This window comes from Danio rerio, chromosome 16, assembly GCF_052040795.2.
Source record: "Danio rerio strain M-AB ecotype USA chromosome 16, GRCz13ab, whole genome shotgun sequence".
Classification (NCBI taxonomy): domain Eukaryota; kingdom Metazoa; phylum Chordata; class Actinopteri; order Cypriniformes; family Danionidae; genus Danio; species Danio rerio.
The window spans coordinates 34818623-34840002 of record NC_141036.1 but is presented as its reverse complement, the minus strand read 5'-3'; the positions used below and the strand labels follow the sequence as shown (position 1 = coordinate 34840002).

At 36.0% G+C, this 21380-nt stretch overlaps 1 protein-coding gene and 1 long non-coding RNA gene across 3 annotated transcripts; one reads left to right on the top strand and one right to left on the bottom strand.

The window, feature by feature from the left end:
* Positions 1–1860: 1860 nt before the first annotated feature.
* Positions 1861–5541, bottom strand: LOC147840326 (uncharacterized). The gene is made up of 4 exons (XR_015511569.1): positions 5514–5541; positions 5180–5232; positions 4677–4770; positions 1861–4569 (listed from the first exon to the last, which is right to left on the bottom strand). It is a non-coding gene; the product is annotated as an uncharacterized LOC147840326 (long non-coding RNA).
* Positions 5188–19946, top strand: mc5rb (melanocortin 5b receptor). 2 transcript variants are annotated; one of them, XM_087285074.1, is made up of 2 exons: positions 5188–5672; positions 16305–19946. In XM_087285074.1, exon 2 carries the CDS (start codon positions 16379–16381, stop codon positions 17363–17365), a length of 987 nt encoding a protein of 328 aa, XP_087141200.1. In that variant the 5' UTR covers positions 5188–5672; positions 16305–16378; the 3' UTR covers positions 17366–19946. The 2 variants fall into 2 exon arrangements, with proteins under 2 accessions (XP_087141200.1, NP_775387.1); NM_173280.1 differs by lacking the exon at positions 5188–5672 and having other exon boundaries at positions 16379–17365.
* The last annotated feature ends 1434 nt before the right edge of the window (positions 19947–21380 follow it).

Below are 21380 nucleotides of genomic sequence, written 5' to 3'. Positions count from 1 at the left end.
GTGGTTCATTCCGCTGTGGTGACCCCAGTTTAATAACGGGGAAAAGAAAATGAATGAATGAATGTTAGGGTATATAAGTCCCAGCAACCAGCATATTTCAAGACGTCATCTTATGTGTTCAACAGAAGAAAGAAACTCCATAAAAGTTTAAAACCACACGAGGGAGAATAAATGATGTGCTAATTTTCCTTTTTGGGTGAACAAACCCTTTAAGCTGATTAAAGCATTCTTATGTGGATGAATAGGGTCACTAAACTTCAAATCTGGTTGATCTCTTCAAAGAGGCCACCATGTTAAATATGTCATGTGAATTGCATACCATTTAAGTCTTGCTTGATCAAATGATTATACGTACAATTGGCCATTTATATTCAAAGATGCAGTGAGCTCTTCAATTTCAATGTGAGATGAAAAAGCACTTCAGAATAAATCACTACTGCTCATCATCGCCATATATTATACATCAAACCAGACTCACTGAATCAACAGTGATTGCTTGAAGAATGTAATTCAGATCCAATCAGCCCTCATTACTCTGTGTGTAAATCTGATGATGCTGATTGGCTGTCCAAGAGAAAACGTTGAAACAAAAAGAGAGGCTCTTGCTAGGATACTGACACTCAGACCTTTCTTATGAGTGTGTTGACCTCGCAGTCCGATCTCACTCGTGGGCAGGTCAAAGTTCAGAATAATGAGAACTGTTTCAGCAGAGGCAATTCAGGGTGCCAGGAGCTGTCACAATGGCATTAAAGCACACACTCTTAAAAATAAATGTTTTGTTAAGTACTTTAGCAGTCATTCAGAAGGTCATTACTCACACTTAAATTAAATAATTACTTTGTATAGCTTTATTGTACATTAGGAAATACAAAACACATTCCAAGAAGAATAAACGAGGAATTGGACCTTTCTGTGTTTTATCTGTAATATTGTTAATTAAGGATTTTGAGTATGTAATACAAATAATGAGATCAAAATGTTTTTTTTTATGTTTTGGATAGTCGGAATTTAATTTCATTGCATTGATGTAGATATTAACAAGTGAATGATGATAATTGATATGTTACTTTCCTGTGCAATGGAAATAATATTTTGAAGGTGAAGGAAAATAATATATTTTTAGTTGGTGTAAAGGATCTTTTAAAAATATGAAAGACTTTTTTGCACAGTTAAAAAACACATTTTAGCAGGTTCAGTTAAAGGTTGTTTTTGAAACAATGCCACAAAAGACCAGAAAAGACCAGAAAAACCAGAAAAGAGAGCATGTGAGAAGTGGAGATAAAAAGTATAAAGATGTTCTTTAAATTACTGTATTAAATTCTTAAAAAAAGAATGATTCATTTTATTAAATACAATGTCATTAGATAATAATAAATATAATAATTAATTTATTTTATCTAATATTGTAAAACTAAATCCAACACTATTATTATTATTAATTATATTATTATTAATATTATTATTAGTAGTATTAAATGTGATTAAAATTGTGTTTTTTTTATTTTAACAGAACAATTAATAATATAATTGCTATTAATATTATCGAATCATGATAATATGCTGTTATTATTATGGTATGCTGCAAGAATGATGTTATTTACACACTGCATATACAAAACAATTCATGCTTCTTCTTTTTAATTAATATGATTTTTTTCTTAACACCAGCATTTAATCTAAACCAGTGTAAGACACATTTATATTTAGTCATTTAGCAGATGCAGAAGCAGTTTATTCTAAAGCGTCTTATAAATGAGGAAGGCATCAAGTGATTCATCATGAAGAGGCAATGCTCACACAAAGTGCTACAAAGGTTCTGACATAAAGTAAAAGCTAGGGTAAAGAGACAATACACTGTTAAAGGTGATAAGTTAACTATTTATAAGCTGAGTAAACCTGTTGCTTTAATAATAATAAGAGATGGTACAGGCAGATAAAAGATACACAAACATACAGGAAGACTATAACTGTTATATAAGAATATAACAATATAAGAATATAACAAACTGGAATTACAAAAACAGTACCTAAGAGACAAATGAGCAGAGTGCAGGTGGATCAGATAAAGTTGTCAGTTTGGCAGATCAGAAGTATAGTATTCGGAAAACAAGAGAGTCTTAAGTAAGGATTTGAATTCAGAGATATTAATAGCAGAGCTGAGTGAGCGTGGTTGAGAGATCCAGAGTTTGGGTGCAATAACACTAAATGATCTGCCCCCCATTGAAGAGAGACTGTAACAAGGGACAGCGAGAAGGCCAGAGTCATCGGAATGTAATGAACGAGTTGGAGTGTGGTGGACAAGGATGTTGTAGAGATAGGAGGGAGCTGGGCTATTTAGGGAACTAAATGCAAGGAGAATTTTGAATTTAATGCGGTATGTAACTGGGAGCCAATTGAGGTCAAGGACAAGATTGGGGTTATATGAGCAGAACGTTTGGTATAAGTGAGTATTCTAGTCACAGAGTTTTGAATATACTGTCATCTGGAGATGAGGCTGGAATGCAAACCAATGAAAAGGGCATTACAATAGTCAATGCGTGAAGAGACAAATGCATGAATGACAGTCCCAGCTTCCTTGCTACTGATGAAGGGACGCAATTGGGAAATGCGACGTAAATGAAGGAATGCAGATCTAATAACAGATTTAATGTGAGACTGAAAAGAGAGTGTGGAGTCGAAGATTACACCTATTTTTTTTCTAACAGGAGTAGATGTTTTAATGTGCGAGCCAGCAATCTCACAGGAGTAACTGGTAAATATTGAAACTGAAAAATATTGAAATATTGAAAAAAAAAATTTGAATATTGCTGGTAAGCGCTGGAATGCCAATTAAAAATCATCTTAGTTTTGTCCATGTTGAGTTTTAGAGAATTTGAGGTAAACCAATCTTTAATGTCCTTTACACAAGCAGAGATTTTATCAATTTGGGCGGATGAAGTAGGTGTACAGACAGAATAAAGTTGAATTTCGTCTGCATAAAAGTGATAGTTGAGACCATGACATTGTAAAATCAGACCAAGTGGGATTAGGTATATTGAGAATAATAGTGGGCCTAGAACAGATCCCTGGGGAACACCTCGCTTCAGGGGGACAGTAGGTGACCGAAAATCCTTAACAGATATGAAGAATTGTCTATCTGAGAGATATGAAGAAAACCAAGAGAGACCAGTACCAGAAATACTCAGATCGGAGAGACGGGAGATAAGGAAATCCTGAGAGACTGTATTAAAGGCAGAGCTGAGATTGAGTAGCAGTGATATAGACAAGGAGCCAGAATCACCAGAAAACAGTAGATCATTGGACACGAAGTTGTGCATTATGCTCTGCCAGGAAGGGTCTGATCTTTCTAATGTTATAGTGCAAACCTGCATGATCATGTTGTTTACATCATGATCCTTGACTGACGGGTCATTTAAAATAGCAAGATGATCCTAACTGATTTAGAAGGGATAATTGTTGGTGTAATCTTAATGTTCAAAGAGGCAGGGAAGACAAGAAGCTCTGTTTTTGCCAGATTAGGCTGTATACGCTGTAGACACCGAAAGCTCTTGTTTCAGTGTGTTGAACAATGCTCAAAGCTTTAAATACACTCAGACAGATGAGTCAAAATGTTCATCTACAGACGATGAGGGTGGTGGAGGGATGCATTTGAAGTGGGTGGCTATGTAATATAGGAGTTTTTTAGACATTTTTTTATTCAGTTGACTGTAAGAATAATTTGCTTCATTAACTACATAGATTATTTATGTAATTTGCTTTCTGCTATGCCATATGTATTAGGTTACATTTGAATGAGTAATTGTGAAAGGCTCATCACCCATATGTGTATGAATATAAGATCGAATACAGTGAGTTGCCCTTTCATCACAGCTGATTTTTTTTTTAGATATGTATAATGTTCAGAAAATGCAACATGTAAAACATAATTTTTGAAAAAAAGTTTTCAATTGAAATAAAAGCTCCTTTTTAACACAAGCAGCAACTCAACAAGCAACAGGAATAAATAACCTTGCAGTTCAGTCAGTGTAGTATAATGTAAACAACTGACATAGCAGCATGAATAAATAAGTTACGTGAAGAATATTTTACAGTGCCATAGTAATATTAGGCAGATCATACAAAAAAAATCTAATTTCTTATTTGGAACTGCCTGTTTTTATTATTAACAATAACCCCCATCCCCCTCCCCCCATTTTATGCCCAATACAAAATGTGCCATTTACTGTATGTCCAGTAAATTTTCCAGCCAGATATTGTCACCACCCAGCAGGCACAGGAGGTCAACATGACGTTGTACCCCATCGTTGTGGGATGTTGGATTTTGTTTGGTAATGAAAATCGTGTTGATGTCAGAACCCAAGGTCAGGTCGATGTCGATATCCAACATAGAACATGCATTGCATTTTGGTTGCTTTCTAACGCAAACTAAAAACATCAAAATAAATTTTTTAATTCATTTTCTTTTCGGCTCAGTCCCTTTATTAATCCAGGGTCGCCACAGCAGTATGAACCACCAACTTATCCGGCACGTTTTTACGCAGCGGATTCCCTTCCAGCTGCAAACCATCACTGGGAAAAAAACAACAAAATATCAATGTTTATTGATGTTACAGCTTGACCCTTTGTGGACATTACCAATATGACATCTTTCAGACGTTGGATTTTGGTTGCCATACCAGACACACAAATGTCAGTATTTGACATCAATAAGACGTTGGTTTAAGATGTTGGATTGATGTTAAATTTTGGTCACTTACTTTCCAACAGAACCTAAAATCAACAAAATATCAGTCATTTCACGTCGTTATTGCACATCAAAATAACATTGTCCTTAGACACTGCTATCCTAAATCTAACCTAATATTAATGTCTTATGTATCTGCTGGGCATCCACTTGAAATCAAAAATCTAAATAAAAACTGTCCATAGAGATTTACAATTTTAATTCCGTCTTAGACTTTAGTTCAGTAGCTATCTAGTTCTTACAATGTGATATTTTAGCCTCTAATGCTTAAAAATTGGAACTCCTGTAACGTTAACTGTTCTCGGTTTGCATATTGTTTTTAATATTCAAGGTGCTTCCTTCTGCTTTCTCTTTAATCAGTTTTTTTTTCCTGTTTTGAATTTCGGTAAGCTGACTTGATTCGATTGGACTTGGATAAAAAGTTTTGTACGTTACCTCAGCTCAATTTTCGGAGACCGGAAGTGCCCAGGTGTTCCGGCGCTGCCATTCTGTGAACAATACAGTCAAACAAATTACTCTTTTATACCGGGGTTTGTCCCAACATTCTGTGCTGAAACACCAACATATATATAGCCTACGGAGTGACTTACTGTACATTTATTACGGAGTGACTACATTATTCTGGCGTCGTTTGGTTGCGTGTCCATGTCTAATGTTACACTACCAACATAACATAAGCTGTTTAATTTTAGTGCTGCTTTGTGGAACATTAACTTGACCATGGACTTAAATATGTAAGATGCTCTGTGGTGTAAAAAGCATCGCTTACCGAGACAGTACAGTGGGCGCACGACTACACGCGGGGGTGGAGCGCGCGTAGAGCTATATGTGTGCGCGCGCCTGAGAGACCGCAGCAGTTTTCATATAGACACAGCTCTTGCATTACAGATCATTCTCCTCATAAAAACACCAGGAGACGCGTGTCAACGTGAGTAAACAGTTTTTCTTTCTTTCTTTTTTTTTTTTGAAGTACCATAATACAAATGTTATCGTTTTATTAGAGCTTCAATAAATAAATAGCTGTAATAATGGGATTTGTAATGGTTTAACGGAGATTTGTTTTAATAGGTAATTTGTTGATTTCTATTGGTAGCATGTTTAACACCACTAAATCCTAATAGAAAATTACAAAACACACTTACAACTATTCAAATGTAGTTGTACTTGTTAATTTACTTGTTAAAAATATGGTACGTAATGTGTTAAATTGTATTTGTAATGGAAACCATTAGAACTTGATCATGGTTTGTGTGGATTTTATTTTCTCAACATGAATTGATTGTTTTATATGCTTTAATTTTTCAGTAAATAACTTATAAATATACTTTCAAAATTTATATTTGTTACATGCACAGTTAAATAGTGTAATCCAGGCTGTGGAATTATTGAAATTATAATTATTTTATTTATGATGCAACTATGATTCTGGTAAATTTAGTGTCAGTAATGATTTTGTAGCATATTAAATGAATGGTCACACTTCATAATACAGTAAGGTTTCATTAATTCATTTTATTAGCATTTACTAACATGAACTATAAACAGCACTTGTAGTTCATTTATTAATAATAGATCAGCATTTACTAATACATTATTACAATTGTTCATGCTCAAATTCATGCTTGTTAACAATAATGCACTTTGAGTTGATGAACTAACAGCAAACAACTGTATTTTTATTAACTAATTTTAACTAACATGAACAAAAATAAACGTATTGTTTTTTTTGTTTGTTTGTGTTAGTAAATACATTAACATTATCTAATACAACCTTATTAAAAAGTGTTAACAAATGAATAAAATAGGCTCTGTTTGCACACTTTGTTGTACACAAAATCAGAATGAGGCATTTGTGCTTCACACCTGCTTGTGAGAATTATGTCAGGCAGCGGCCACAGATTGTGATTTATAACACCACTTATATCCTTGTCAAATTTTAATACACAAAGGGGTAACTTTCATAATGCAAAACCCCTGTCATATAGCATTAGGAGTGTCTGAATACTGTTCAGCTGTGTCTGACAAATCCACTAAATGTAAATGTGCTTCATTGAATACAGAGGCAGACGGTCACCTGAATATTGACATTCTGTCAGAGGGCTTGTGAGTAATGTCTTTGAGCTTAGTAAAGGTCACGCTGTCCTGTTCGCACTGATGAGTTACAGTGAAGCTGTACATAATTCATTATATATACATTTTTATAGAAATATATATACACAACTATGGGAAAAAAAACTCTGGGACAACTTAAAAATGGTCTGAAACTACAATTGGTATACTGTATGTATTTGAGTAAGACTAACTTTGTTTCATGCCATAAACAAGGGATGACATTTCATCTAAATACGAAATGATAATAATGTCATTTTGAGCAGTTTTGGATCAATATGTAGTATTAGAATAATATTTGGTTGAATAACACAGATTTTCAATTCTCAACAAAAGAAAATGTTAGTTAGTCTGAGTAATTAATTGCAATTTTCTGTAAAAAAAAAAAGAAAAAAAAAGCATGCCTTTCTTTATTTATTCCTTTTTTTCTGCTTAGTCCCTTTATTAATCTGAGGTCACCACAGCGAAATGAATCGCCAGTGTTATCTGACTTTTATAGAATAAAATAAAAGTTTAGATGCAAAAACTGCCTGAATTTGTCTAAAATCAGCATTTTTTAAGCCTCCTTTGTTTATGTTCTTTTAATGGCAACTAAAAAAATACTCATTGCCATAAACATAAAATTACTGAAGCTACATACAAGAGCTTTAAAAAACTAATCACCTTAGAAGAACATTTTAGATGACATTTAGAGGTTTTTACATGTGAACTTTCCAAATATTGCATTTTCCAAAATATCCAAACCTATATCCGGTAATTTCAGAAAAGCTAACAAATTATTTATTTATTTAGTTATTTTTAGATATTGAGTTATATTTTTAAGTATTGAATTAAATTTGATTGACAGCATGTTTCTGTGTGGGTACACGTGCATGAATGCATTTTTCATGTCTTTAAATATATGCACACTTTTTGAGGGCACCAAGGAACCGTTGACTGTTAAAACAGATAAGAAACACAGTCAGAAACAATCTGGATGGATGAGGGCTGCTCACATGGATTCAGTTTTTCATAACAAGCTCCCCACAGGATGTGACTTCTGACCTAATGTTCAATGTCACTTCTGACAACCTGAAATAGAGGCATCTGGGGTCAGAGATGGATGGTTTTCTGTCTCAATCAGGGCACTTTCCTGTGCATATGTACACACATCAGCCTCATTGGAATTACGTGCCTTGGCCTACATTTTTGCGAAACCTAAAATACATTACTCAGGGTACATATTGTTGCACGATTCAGATGACAAAACCACTAGAGCAGTGGGGCTCAAACTTTTTCTTTTCAAGGGCCAAAATCTAAGCTTGATTAGCCGCGTTTCCACTATCGCGCCTAAAGCGAGCGAGCGAGCCAGGGCGAGCCAAGGCCAGTGGCGTTTCCACTGTCACTTCCGGGGCCTAATCGGGCCAAAGCGGGGCTTTCTTGGGGCCAGCGGCCGGCCTTTTTCGGCCCGCCGAATACCTTGGGCCAAAGAGGGCCAGCCGGGGCTTCGGGACGGAGTGAAAGGAGAGGCGGGCACAGTTTTCCGATCGCACTCGAGTACATGCGCCAAACACATAAACAAACAAATAAATAAATAAGGGAAAGAAAACATCTGGAACAAATTATAGTCTGGGGTCTTTTTTGCATATGATCGCCCTTATGTTTCTCTTTTAAATGTAGGTTGTTGCATAAAATGATCTTTCTTTGCTGCATCTTTGATGTTTCAATAACGCATAATAATCTTTACACCATATTAAAGACACAGCAGACAGTAAAGGTTTTCAAGAGGTTTTGTCAAGTTTAATAAGTGTGTTTTTGCGCGTTTAGATGCCTGTGTATGTGTGTGAGACCGAGGAAAAGAGCGCTCCATTCATAGCTCTGTTCATACCGCGAGCGGCTTTTTTCTTTTATTTTTATTGTATTATTTTATTTTGGTGATAATACACTATATGAATACAACAGTAAGACATTAAACTTTACAAATTTCATGTCCACTTTTGTAGGCTCAAAACAATAGTGTCATATCTAGATAAAATAGCCCTATATTGAAATAATTTAAAGAATTACAAATATTAGATAGGCCTATAATAAAATCACATTAAATAAATAAACCAATATAAAACTAACAAAAGCTATAGCTATAACAATTAGGTACTATATCAAACTGTTTCAAATTTATATTAAACTTTAATTTTTCAAAAGCCTCCTTGAAAAGAAGATTTTAGATATTTTCTAAATAAATAAATAAATAAATAAATAAATAAACACCGGAGAATGTTTTAAATATTATTTATAAAGTATTTGGATACGATTAAATTAATCAAATCATGCAAACAGAGCATTTTCGGGGTGAGTGAACGCAGAAACTAGGTGACCTTTTTTCTGTCTGCAGCTGCGCAGCACTTTTTTGACGGGGAAAACTGCAAGTTCAAATTGTGTTCTGTGTCCTCAAACAAGTGTGTGTGTTTTTATATGACATGGTAAAATTAAAAAAGGAAATTTTAAATACATAAAGAGCTTTATTAGTGCAATTTAATTTGTTTTGGTTGTCCTAATTTTAATAGTTTCGTGATTATGTGCTTTATCTGCATGATTCTCGCTGAAGTGGGCGGTTTGAGTGACGTTCGATTCGGGAGATGGTCAGGGGGCGGGGTTTGCGTGACGCGCTGCGAGCTACTAGCCCCACAGTGGAAACGTGACATGATTTCGGCCTACTGCTCAACCTCCCGGGCGATTGGCCCGGCATGGCCCGATTTAAGCCCTGGCTCGCACTGGCCTGATAGTGGAAATGCGGCTATTGAGAGCTGTGGACCATAAAGGTGGAACAGATCACAGTTGATTCGTGATTCACAACCCACAGTTCGGAACACGTGACCCGTGCATTAGTACATTTACTTGTAGATTAATCCCGAACTTGTAACAAGTGCAGAGAGGTCACCTCTCGTGTCATTAAAATAACATGGAATCATCTAGGCTTTCCTGTAAAATATGATGAGAAAGAAGTTGTGGTACTGTAGGTTATTCGGGATGTGGTGGGTTTCTTTTTTTATCACTTCTAGTTTAGCCTGCATAAATGAATTCCATGTAAATTGCACGATTAATCATTAAAAGATCAGGATCTCAACACCCACACAACATAAATTATAAATGATGGTGATTTGCATATGTTTATCAATCATAAGAGATTCAGTCTTTAGTCTTTTGAGATAGTTATGAAATTCCAAACAGACTAATAACACAGCAGTACTTGGATATCCGTTTATAGTTAAAATATAACCACCGATGTTTATGGTAAAAATTGATATCACCATCATATGCATTTAACAATGCTCAAAAATGAAAGTTGTACGCAGAAATTACATCATTTAACCAATAGGTGACCAACCAGCCTTCAAAAAGATTCCACTGAATAATTATTTTAAAATGATCCATCTAGAACTCATAAAAGATGAGTTTTTATGAGTGAACAACTGACTCATTTATTAAAATTGAGACTAAATGTACATTTAAATATACATTTTATACTAATATTATGGTGGCCAAGATAGCTTAACGTGTTGCATTTTAAGAAAGCACATGCAATTACAAAAACCACCAGCAAATAAAGAAACGATCTTCATCAACAGCACACGTTTTCCAAATTCTCACAACACAAACAACTGAAGAAACACGCAGCAATTAGTCATGAGTCACGACACTTGCAAATATCCACGTAACACAAAGGAAATGTTTCAAGGGGACCCAAAACCATCATGGACCCTGCTGAGAAAAACAACTCACCTTTCAAAGACCACCACTTCACTGAGCAACAGTTATGGCATAAAAACACAACCAGATCTCAGCGTGGTCCATCATGGTTTTGGGTCCCCTTGAAACATTTCCGTTGTGTTAAGCAGATATTTGCAAGTGTCATGACTAATTGCTGCGTGTTTCTTCAGTTGTTTGTGTGGTGAGAATATGCAACACGTGTGGTGTCACATTGGTGAAGATAGTTTATTTATTTGCTGGTGTTTTTTGTAATTGCATGTTCTTTCTTAAATTGTAGTGCATTAAGCTCTCGGCCACCAAAAAATATACACTTTATACATTTAGCGTTATCGGCAACAGTAGTAAGAACAGTGAATTTTTCACAGTACTGAATGATTTACAATTTATTTTTATCAAGCTAATTATTTGTTTTTCAATAAAATGAAAGGTTCTAAGTTATGTTTGTTAAAAACAAAAGTGTCTTTTAGTACTGTTTTTATAATAAATGGAAAGCAAATTACATTTGTCTCCTCCCCTTTTTGGCTGATCTTAAAAATGGTATGATCTATGACTAAAAAACCATAATGTGATCTGAACTTAGATTTGTGATCCATTACACCACTAGTTTTTCCGAAGGTAAATATAGCAAACTGTAGTTCAGTAAAGTTGCCATGGGTAAATTCCTAATTTTATAATATTAAAAAAATTTACACTTACTGTAATTCATTCTACTTTTTTTGAAAATGTATAATATTCTAATGAACTTATTACAATAAAACCATAACAAATTCAATTTATAAAACAATAGGGTTCAATGCTGAAAACACTAGTCATGCTGCTTTGTGACAGTATGTAAATTAAAAAATCAGATTCATTTATACCATTTAATTAAAACATTTAATTTCAGTTTGCTGTTTTGTAACTCAACAATAAAAAAACAAACAAAAGGTTGCATAAAATTACAAATGAGAATCTCTATAGGCTTTCCCAACCCTTCCCCATAATTCAAATTCAAATCAAAAATCAACATACCAACGGCCAACATTGGTCGCGGTCCCTAGTTTAAGCATCTCTGCATTAGAGGGTCTGTAATATGTTACTTAGGGTGCAGTTTTGTAAAAATTATACATTTTTGTTGTACATTTCAGATGCAACCACTGACCTACAACCTTCATTTTATCTAAACTACAGTCAAATCTATATTTAGGAACTGACATTAAAGCGTGCAGTAATCAATGAACATCTTAAACTAGCATCTTTAACACCGCCAAAGCACGATAAATCAATATGAAATCTATAAACTCTTGACTAGTATGGATTTGCTTTGATTCACCCACTGTTTTGAGTCCAATAAGCTGCGATTAAATGGATTAGGAAGATGGAAAACAGCATGTATTCAGAAGAGATTAAAAAAGAGCTTCATTTTAAGATGAAGAGGATTTAAACGAGAAGACGTGACAGGATGCTCAGAACAAAACAATGAGAAACCGCAGTTCAGGTGCTTGTGATAAAAACTTATCTTATTCATTGCACTGTTGAAATAACCAATTCATATTTTTAGTTTAATTTTACAAAAAAAGCATAATCTCGCTGTATAAAGCATGCTGCACAGCTCATCAGGTGAGTTCATTGTGTGTATTAGAGTTTCTCTAACATTTCATCATGTTCAGGTGTATCTTTGTGGTGGCTTCTAGACAGCGTGGGGTCATTGAATAGTACTATTCTCACTCTGCATGTTCCATCTCAGAATAGATGGAGATGATTCACAGATGTATCTACAGTATGATTAATCTAGTCCTTGACCAAACACGATCTCTTCTGTGTTTATCCATTTCTCCCTATCAAATTGATAATATTGTTGAGTGTGCTTCACATAGTGTGATCAAGCAAGTCTGGTCTACAGACACATAATAATGATTGTTTAAACTATTCTGAAAATGGGCTTAGGGGAGAATTCAATTTCTTTCTTCTACAAAAAGCATAACTCAAATTCGTTAATTTTTTAGGCAAATATTTGGAAAGCTTTAGGGATCTGGACAGATTTTTTCCTAGATCAATTCATTCAATCAGAATTAAATGGTTTCTTTAATAAGTGACTGTGAATTAATGATATGTGTATAACGCTTAGAATTAGTGTGGTACTGTACATAGTTTCTTAGATGACATCAATGGTTTATAAAGAACATTTAATGTGAAAATGGATCATTTGATTAATAAACATAATTGTATGTAAGATATGTATAAATGGTAGACCAATAGCCACATTGGCCACCTTTATATTTAAGTCCAGTAGGTTGCCACTCTGTGTAACTTCCTGTATTCCAGGGCCAATCTGCCAAGTTGAATGATCTACAATAAGGCTCCAAGCAGGATTTGATCTGCTTAATTTGAATCTGTAAACCCTACAATGATGGACTGTCATCCACCAATAGATAGTTAAAGCAAAAAAAAAAAAATGCATTAATAGGAAGGATGTTTGCATATCCACCTCAATGATGCAGGGCACATACTGTTCTTGACTCTGTGTTGACCTCCATTGTACTGCCTGTAGTCATGCAAGTGTGAAGAGACCAACAGAAGTGACTGAAATGATTCATTATATTTAAGGGATTTCCTAGGTTCCCTAGGAAGGTCTTAATGTTTCCTTTTTCCAAAGTGAAGGGCAGAAATTGTTGTCAGAGGTGCTGCCTGTATCTTCAGCATAAGGTGTCAATATGTAATGAGGTTTTGTAAATGATTTGTTTTTAAAATGTGTGCTAAAAAGATCTGATTAAAGCCTTAATACTGCACACAGCCGAATGAATAATGGACATTGGCTGTGGTCAGATGTCCAAATTGTGTTAAGGTGCAATTCTGAGGAAAAAGTATTCTTTGTGATTTGTTTTTTATGTAAGAAATAAAATCATTATAGTATGATCCATGCAATCTAGAGATGGAAAGTACAAAATATAAGATTTGAAACTTTTACAAAATTACAAGTAGGGCTGTTGTGATAGTACAATTTGGCTGATGATTAGTTGTTTAAAAATAATTGTGATTTTTGTAATTAACTGCCTATTTTTGTGCAATGATGATTTATTTTTTATTTTGGGGCACATGCGGACTCTCACAAATTTAAAAGTGAAAGGCACTCTGAATTGTGGTTATTGTCTCCCTTGTGGCTAATAAAGGAATTGCAACAACCAATATCTTCTGAATTAATAATGAAAAAAATGAAAAAATTATATAATATAAATAGTATTAAAAAAATAATAATTAAAAAAAAAAAAAAAAAAATATATATATATATATATATATATATATATATACACACACACACACACACACACATAATAAATATAATATAAAACTAATAACCGCAACTATATGGTCATTTATTAACTATGACAAGCTTATTTACAAGATAGATTTTTAGGGGGGCAGGGAGAAAGTCAGGATTATGAGAAAAAGGTGCATTAACCTTTTCCATCAATTGTCAAACTATTAAATTGGTACATTTATTTTGCCCCATCTTTACATATAAATATCAGAACAATAGATTTGTTAATTATATCTGAATGTGAATGATTTTTGTCAGTTAAGTCAAATTACTCAATATTTATCACACTTTTTATGTCTTCCAAAATTTACAAGAGGATGGATCTATGCCATCTTGTTTTTATACAGCTTTACAGGCCCATAGCCAGAGGAAGTTTGGGTAGTTCGACAGACCCACCCCACTCTGACAAAGTCCAGAATTTGGTCTCTACATGAACTCATTTGTCCCATCTTTGAAAGTATGCTATCATAAATTGTAAAAATAAATGTTAGAAAAATACTTCAAGACGCTTTTAATTTTTAATTATTCAAATGTACAAATTCTGAGTGAGGAAATGAGCTGGCCAGTTTGTTATTTACCTACAGGCTACAGTTTTTTTTAAATGTGTTTTAGATGGTTTTTTAATACATTTTAACAGATTCCTATTTTTTTTTTAATGATGCATGATGATAATACATTTGCATTGTAAAAATCAGTGTACTGAAGTACTTTTCTTTCTTCTTCATAATTTTTTTTATTTAAAATTTCAATCTCATGATATTATTTGTAAAACTATAATAACTTAGCTTAAACGTTCATTTCTAAATAAACACTCTGTGGTAAAATACCATGGTAAGCACTTGTAGAATTGTAGAAAAAAATGTTGTCGCATTAAAAAAATGTGGCTATGATCACCATCCGACAAGCTAATGCAGCAAAGATTAGTGGTTAAAATGTCACTAAATTGAAGCATTTGAACCTCATAATTGAGGAAAATAAGTGCAAAAGCTCCACTTTCAATAAGCTGGCTACGGGCCTGCTTTAAAATCTTTTGAGTGCTACATCGCAAATACAATGTGGTCTCATGTGAGCTATCAAGCAAACTAAGGCCGTACTCACACTATGTGCAGTTGCCTCGAACCGGGCCAAAGCACTCTTATCCCCCCAATCGTCTCCCCCAACGGCCCGCACTCACACTACAATCGGACCTGGGCACGCTTACCTCGCTCAGCACAGTGGAGATTTCTCTAGTTCTACCAGAAAGACTTTTGGAGGCAGATAAACGTTTTAACTTTTATTGTGAATTGTTTGCGTCAATGAGAGTTTGTTACGGTCCTTTCATAAAGTTCTTTGGCGTAAGTGCAGAACTCTGGATGAGCTGGCAGATCCCGCCTGAAGATGAAGGCAGGGCGAAGCCAACCCCCTGAGTGGAGACAAGGCCGACCTGGTGGTGGTGGTGATAGGGAGGATGGAGGGAAACTTCCGCAACGTCACCTGAATACAGCGAAACAGATTGTGTAGATGAGCTCATATACATGCCTTGCTTGGTTGTTATAGGCTGACAAGATAATTATTATAAATGACGTAACACCTCAGTCTTCCTGGTAGAACTACTGCTAAAGCTTTCATTTATATTGTTTCAGTGGTTTGATATGCAGTGGCATGCGGTCAAATATTTCGCCAAACAGTCCTTAGGGATGCGGTGACACGCAGTCAGATATTTCGCCGAACAGATCTGCTACTTTTGGCGCTCATAAACAATCATAAAGTCCTCGTGCTGCAGGAATGATGAGGTTTGCTGAAGGTGCGCAGCTGTCGTGCAGTGAGGGGTTTGCGTCTTTAATAAACTACGACAGTTTGCGTTCATTGAACAGTAAGATTGATTAATAAATCCATATAAAACAGCCCCTAAAAGTCACGTCAAGCTTTCAGTTTCGGGCTTTGGCACGTTTTGCACTCACACTACAAGCGTATTGCGCTAAAGCCCAAGTGAACCGCGCTCAGGCCCACCTCTTCCAACCGGGCTAGGGCCGGCCAAGTGAACAGTGCCTGAGCCTGATTTAGCGCACTCACACTACTCAAACGATCCGGGAAACGGGCCTTGGCACGGTTCGGATAGCATAGGCCCTAAGTCAGAAATGTAGTCCCTATTGAGAGGGATATTGCGATGCAAATGTATTTGTTTACAAATCATGCTCATTATTTAAGTGTTCTTGGTGTTTCAAAGTAGCATGGGTTTAATGTAGTGTTTCTAGAATGAGAGGTGGACACTCTAACAAGGGGCTTAAAATCCACGGCCTCTAGCATTTGTGAGTGGTTGATTAGTGTTGCATCATGCACCGTATAACTAAATCAATGTTGTCAATAATTCTCTAAATATAATTATTCAGAATTCTTCTTCAATGCAACTTTTTTTGTTTTTTACAGTAAATGTGCATGGACAGAACATCATGTATTCATCGCCTCTTACCAGACCCTGAGCATACAGACTACACCAGGACATGAACTCTTCGGAGTGGCCCACACTTTCTCCAAACTTGTCTTTGAGTCAAGCAAACCTCAGCGATGAGTCAAGTAGGCCCAAGACGAGTGCTTCAGCGGCCTGTGAGCAGGTACACATTGCGCCTGAGGTATTCCTCACGCTGGGCCTCATCAGCCTGCTTGAAAACATCCTGGTCATCCTCGCCATTGTAAAGAACAAGAACCTCCACTCACCAATGTACTTCTTTGTATGCAGCCTAGCAGTGGCCGACATGTTAGTGAGCGTCTCTAATGCTTGGGAGACAATCGTCATTCATCTGCTGGCAAACAGGAGTTTGGTAATCGAGGATCATTTCATCCGTCAGATGGATAACGTCTTTGATTCCCTCATCTGCATCTCAGTGGTGGGGTCCATGTGGAGCCTGTTAGCAATTGCGGTAGATCGCTATGTGACGATCTTTTATGCTCTGCGCTACCATAATATAATGACCGTACGGCGAGCTGGGATTCTTATAGGCAGCATCTGGACCTTCTCCACCAGTTGTGGGATCATCTTTATCATCTACTCGGACACAAAGCCTGTGGTTGTGTGCCTGGTGGCCATGTTTTTTGCCATGCTGCTTATGATGGCGTCACTCTACAGTCACATGTTCCTTCTGGCCCGTTCGCATGTCAAACGCATGGCAGCATTGCCAGGATATAACGCCAACATCCGGCAGAGAGCTAGCATGAAAGGCGCCGTCACCCTCACCATACTGTTGGGCATCTTCATTGTGTGCTGGGCGCCTTTTTTTCTCCATCTCATCCTCATGATCTCCTGTCCGCGAAACATTTATTGCGTCTGTTTCATGTCGCATTTTAATATGTACCTGATACTCATCATGTGCAACTCAGTGATCGACCCATTAATCTACGCACTCAGGAGCCAAGAGATGAGAAAGACCTTTAAAGAAATCGTGTGCTGTGAAGGACTACGCAGCTTCTGCAACATGGTCAGCAAATATTGAAGAAGGTGCCTGGAGGAACTCGACAGCTGATGAATGAATGTGTGTATAGATATATGGATCAGTGCATATTTAAAGTGGGGGAGAAGTAAACTGCATGCTGTATGTAATGGGCTGGGTGGTTAATTGAAATGAAATCGAAAATATGATTGACCACAGCTATGATTGTCATGCACATGTTGTCAGGGAAGCATGGTGTTATCTCTAGTAAATCTTCTCCAAAGGTAAGAGACGCTCTCACTGAAACTCTAAATGCTGATGAAGAAGTCCAGGAAATCCCCATAGAGTTGCTGAATAAACAGAGCATTGAATTGATCTGCTTTCATTGATTCAGCATTACTAATAATCATAGGACAATGGAATCCTCTTAGAGAAGAATTTATTTCAAACACTCAAATTAGTTGACCTTTGATGGAAGTTAGTTAAGAGTAAAAACATGTAATTATCAGCCTGATCTCACGAAAGAAATGTAACTATTTTATGTTTTGTCAGTTTAGTGGCTAATTCGTAGAATTCATATGAGTTCAGTCGCACGAAAATTTACAATTTTAAAAATGAGGTGTGGCACCCAACCACGCCCCAACAGTCATTGTGGCATAAGCAAATAATACTAAGTTGTACGAATGATATCCTACGAATTCATACGAATTGGCCATTAAATCAAGAAGTTACGAATTGTTGTGAAATTATATTGGTTGTTATATGTGGTACTTTCATGTGCAGCATTTGTGTAGTTCAATGAGAAGCGACAAACACAGCTGCCATTATCTCAGAACTATTGTCTCAGTGTCATTATCGTCTCAGACATCCTAAGTGTCCCACAAACTAATGATAATCTCCCGGAAATCGTGCTACCTCGGCCCTCAAATACTTTGCGCACCCACCAACAACCCACCCAATCCCGCTTTTCAGATATGTCCAACACTACATGTGTGAACCTACACTGTTGTGATGTTTCCATTAGGTTACGATTATCATGCCATCGTTTCGGTTCAATTCGATATCTCAGTGCATCACAGTGCATTGATGATGCTTTCCATACACCATTTTATATTTTACTTCACAGTACAAGAAAAATTTATAAATATACTTATATATTATTTGTAATACAATTTTGTCCTATGGCGAGGCAGTGGCACAGTAGGTAGTGCTGTCGCCTCACAGCAAGAAGATCGCTGGTTTGAACCTCGGCTCAGTTGGTGTTTCTGTGTGGAGTTTGCATGTTCTCCCTGCGTTCGCGTGGGTTTCTTCCGGGTGCTCTGGTTTCCCCCACAGTCTAAAGACATGCGGTACAGGTGAATTAGGTAGGCTAAATTGTCCATAGTGTATGAGAGTGTGTGTGAATGTTTCCCAGAGATGGGTTGCGGCTGGAAGGACATCCGCTGTGTAAAAACTTGCTGGATAAATTGGCGGTTCATTCGGCTGTGGCGACCCCGGATTAATAAAGGGACTAAGCCGACAAGAAAATGAATGAATGAATGAATTTTGTCCTGTAATACAATCAGTCAGATATACTGTATGAACTGTACCTTTAAAAACTCAAGTACAGGCACAGAATAACATGAGCATTCATAGCAAATAAACTAATGTAAATATCCTGCTAGCTTACTGAGCCTTGTCAAGCAAGTTCTTACACTCCTTATGATTAGTCACGCGCTCAACAGAAAGGACAGTGATTGGCTCTAATGCTCTGGCATTGTTCACAGATGATAAACATTGATTGCAGCAGTGATCATGATCATGATAGACGTGGTGGAGAAAACTCGCTCTGCAGACACGCTCGAGTCTGTATCCAGAAGTATCGTTGTAACAGCCGAAAGGAGAGAAAACGTCATGCCCACAGGTCGGCGGTCTACAGTCAGAGAGAGAGAGTGAGAGCGCGAGAGAGAGATAAATAGAGTTTACTTTCATTTTCTCAATTGCAGTGATATAGGGGCTTCTGCTGTTCAGTTTCAGTGAAAGACTCTCCAACAAACTCACAAGCAGTAAATTGTGCACGGTTTCTGCGTTTTAAAGTAGTTGGAGTGTTTTAATTACTCACACTCGCCTCTCTCGCAATAGTACAGTAAGTTACCGTGACATATGAGATAAATGATTTCAGTACGTAATAACTGGTTATGATTATTACTAAACTGATACCGAATTATCCGTGTCTGCATCACGGTGCACTGAAGAAACAATTAATTTAGCCATATCGCGCACCCCCGTATTACTCCACATCATCCATGTCCCTCCCGGAAATGACATTTCCTAACTTAGGATGTCTGTGTCATCTGATTAAATGGATTTAGATTTTAAAATCAGTCTCTTTAAAAGCATGTGCTAGAGGTTTTTCGAGAACTGGTTTACTGAAAAAAATGTGCATAAATATCACTTTCGTTTAATCGGCAAGCCCTTGATCGTAATGTGAATCATCCAATATTGATCAAGCATGCACTTTGTCTGCTTTGCACTACTTAGTTTGTCCACAAGGTGTCAACACTGAACCAAGCTGTTTGTTCAAAACAGAAATAACAGTGAACTACTGAAGAAGCCAAAAACAACAGAAAATTGATGATGAGTGAATGTGCGCAGGGATTAAAAGGTATTTGCAAATTCCTTTTAAACCAGTTTGAGACATGAATGTTGATCATAATAGAAAAAAAGTGTAGAAAACTAGGAATCTTTGTAGTGTGTGCCTATGCATGGTATTATGGATTATAATTTAAAAGGCTGTGCATTCCACTGTGTGTGTATGCTGACAATAATATTTATTTATTTTTTTAAGTACAATTTGGGCTTAATGGATTATATACAGATCTGTATGCCTTTCTATGTGGAATGTTTTAATGTAGAGTGAAGGTTCATGTTGTGTTAAATATTGAACTGAATAGTTTGTAATGTGGCATTATGTTAGACTCTGTACAATATTTATAAAAGGAGTTACATCTTTCTTTAAAGGGGACCTATTATACAAAAATCCCAATCTTCAAAAATTAAGCACAGTTGTGTGGCAACAATGTGTAAATATAGCAAGCCTCTAATGGTAAAAATTCATGAGTTAAAAAATATTTATCACACTTGATAAAAACAAGTGCAGAAACACTTTGATTGACATTCCGCCTTTGTACATGTCATCAGAAAGGGAAAGTCCCTCACTTTAATAATGATCTCTTCTTCATTAGCAGAAACTGTCCTGGCAGCCTCTATGCTGATGCATAGGTGTTTGTAGCTCTACCCTCTTTTGAAAAGATCAAAAGAGCACAGTCTCGTTTGAATTTAAAGCACAAGAGACCATATGGATCCACGATATGGATAAAAGCCTAGCAGAGGCCATTTCAAAATGTTAAAAAAAGTTATAACTATTAACCTCATAATAAACTTCACATACACACTCTAATGTCAATGACTTATTTTACATTATGTAAAAAGGGGCCCGATAGGTCCCCTTTAATATGGGATTGTTCTGAGGTCAGTGCAGTGATATTTTCTGCACAAAACCAGACTGGATTTTAATTTCAAATTTAAAGAAGAATTACGTTTGTTTGTCTTTTATTTCAATGGTAATCACAGAGAACAAAATACCCAATCATAATTAGGAATATAAGAAAAAACATATTTAATCATGAATATTACTGTGATACATCAGGAAAACAATGCCATTATCATGCATTTACAAAATATGTGTGCAAAGGTGAAAAAAGTGTTCATTGAGTAAATGAAATGAAATTATATACTAATAAAAATGAGCTTAGGAAAGCATGACAATTCAGTTTAAATGTGTTTATGCAAATGTGTGGTGTATGTGCATGTCAACAGATTTTGTCTAGATGTTGAAATGAAGTTTTTTACATTTCTTTACATTTGTACTTTTATGTGATTTCTATGATTGGTAAGAGAAAAAGCTTCTGTGTTTGTGAATGAATATGATAGTTTTCCCTGTAAAACTGCTTTAATTGAATTGTACAATATTGTTTGAATTTGGCTAATGCTCTAAACATCATGAGCTGAAAATGTATAATTGCATATTTCAAAGTAT

What these genes read in the sequence shown, in the direction of transcription:
- mc5rb (XM_087285074.1), top strand. Translation starts at nt 16,379, where the DNA reads ATGAACTCTTCGGAGTGGCCCACACTTTCTCCAAACTTGTCTTTGAGT.